Source organism: Dendrobium catenatum, unplaced genomic scaffold (assembly GCF_001605985.2).
Source record: "Dendrobium catenatum unplaced genomic scaffold, ASM160598v2 fragScaff_scaffold_176, whole genome shotgun sequence".
Taxonomy (NCBI): Eukaryota; Viridiplantae; Streptophyta; class Magnoliopsida; order Asparagales; family Orchidaceae; genus Dendrobium; species Dendrobium catenatum.
In genome coordinates this window covers 496913-499234 of record NW_021318638.1, presented here as the reverse complement: position 1 = coordinate 499234, position 2322 = coordinate 496913, and the positions used below count along the sequence as shown (strand labels likewise).

At 34.8% G+C, this 2322-nt stretch overlaps 1 protein-coding gene across 1 annotated transcript; it reads left to right on the top strand.

Moving 5' to 3' along the window:
- The first annotated feature begins 364 nt into the window (after positions 1-364).
- LOC110111351 lies at positions 365-1174 on the top strand. The gene has a single exon (XM_020843177.1). It carries the CDS (start codon positions 365-367, stop codon positions 1172-1174), a length of 810 nt encoding a protein of 269 aa, XP_020698836.1.
- The last annotated feature ends 1148 nt before the right edge of the window (positions 1175-2322 follow it).

Below are 2322 nucleotides of genomic sequence, written 5' to 3'. Positions count from 1 at the left end.
AAGTCAAGATAATGTATAACTCGATCTATATACATTTTACTTTTATAATGACTTATACATGTATACATCATTCAACTAACAATTAATGCCACAAAAATAGTCCAATGCATTAACCAAGGTTTTCCTAGAGTTTTCCTAGAGAGAGCCATTTTCCTAGAGAGAGAGAGGGAGCCATTTTCCTAGAGAGATAAAAGTTCCAAATTTTGATTTCCTTATTGATTGGCAGCTTCAACGAAGAAGATGATTGGCCAGGTGGCTACCATCTTAGGTGGTCGGACAATGGCCAGCCTAAATTGTGTTTAATCAATGTTTTAGCAAGAATTGCCTATTTCGGATTGATGGAGTAATCAGAAAATTCTTGCCAATGGACCTTTTGGTTATGAGAGAACCAAGTGAAGATCTGATGAAAGTTTCATCTCTAATTATTGGTAAAGGAAAGCAAGTGGCAACTAATTTAAATGTGGAAACGCCTTACTCAATGGTGGAATTTAAATCAAATGATATTGAATCCTCATCATCTGGTATGAATATCTTTGTTAACACGTTTAGAAATAATGTCAATCTATCAAAGAGAGACCCTTCAGTTCAAAATATGGGTGCAAGCACATCTGCTGTTCATGAGAATGTCCAAACGAATATAGAAGGATTGATTTATGATCCGGTAAAAATTGGACATAATCCATGGACAAAACATCCTTACATCAAGTTGAATTTGCCAAAGGGAGACTCGTTCATGTCAGATGATGGCAAGGAAATTAAGTTGTATGAACCAAAGATGATTGAGAATATTGAGAAACTCCAAAAATCCATTATGGTGAAGGTATTTGGTAAAGCAATTCCAGTTCAGATAATAGCTGCAGAATTGAGACATCAGTGGTCTCCATTTGGGAAATTTCATATCACTATTCTTGGCTCTAGTTGGATGTTGTGTTCTTTCTTCTCAACAGATTCTATGGAAAAGGTGATTTCTGGAGGGCCATGGTTCGTAAATGGCCATATTATTGGGCTTGATAAATGGAATCCAAAATTTTCAACTACATTTTTGAAGGGTCTAACATCTCCTGTGTGGGTGAGATTTTTGAATCTTCCACTTTATTGTTGGGACAAAATTAATGTTGCCAGGACTACTTCATTAATTGGAACTCCTATGTTAATCGATAGTGATATGTTCTAATGGGGAAGAAGGGAGTTCGCAAGAGTTTGCATTTATTTGGAGTTAGATAAATAATTTCCTATGGGTGTTTGGGTGGATGGGCTTGATGGAAAATTCTTCCAAAAAGTTGAGTATGAAAATCTCAACCTTTTTCTACAAGTGTGGAAGGATAGGTTACCTAAGCAATATTTGCAATGCAAAGGATGGTTTAGATAATAATTTTTCTTCTCCTGTTTCTACAGAAGTAGGTTTAGGATTATCAGTGGTGAGTGATCCTAAGGTAGAAACAAATTATGGATCGTGAGTTCATCTTAATAATAAAAGAAGAAGGAGGGTAAATGTTAATTACCAAAAGAAGAATATGGAGATTAATAAAGGGCTAAAGGCTGGATTGGCTACTAATAAAACCTTAACTCCAGTTATTTTGGAAGAACAAGTGACTGATTTGGGATTACAGCTGGAAGTTGAAATTATATAGGAGGATGCAGTTGCAAATTTTGATGTTGGAACTCAAAATATTAAGGGAATTGTTGTTGGGAATTCTGGAGACTTAACAAGGAGCTCTACAGCTAAAATTGGTAAGAATTCTTTTTCTAATATTGTGACTTTTCCAGTTCAAGAGAACATGTTCAAATAGCTGGAAATAAAGGTTGAAGGAGACAATTTAGCAGAAAAAACTGAGTTGATTATCTCGGCTGAACCAGATTTGGAAGAAGGAGAATTTTGAAAAAATGATGAAATCAGCAATGTACTTACTATAGTTCCTATATACAATGATATCAAGATTAAAGATGTTCCCAAAGACATGGGGAATATTTATGTTGAAAAGGTTAATCCTGGATCTCAAAAACTGAAACTTCTGAAAGAACTAAAGCATCTTGGCCCCTTGAGAAATTCATCTAGAACCAAAAAAATTGAGGTATTGATTAAAGGTAGGAGCGGGGGTCCTTCTTCCTCTTTATCCAAATGACTTCCTTAGCTTTTTGGAATTGTAGGGGGGCTAACAAGAGTGAAGCCTTTCTTTATTTAAAAGAATTTGTTAAAGATTGGGATGTGTTTTTTGTTGGTACGGTAGAGACAAAAATATCTTCTTTTGAGAGATGAAATTAATAAATTTTTGGGTGAAAATTGGGATTTTTTCTTATATCCTTCTGACAATTATTCTAGAG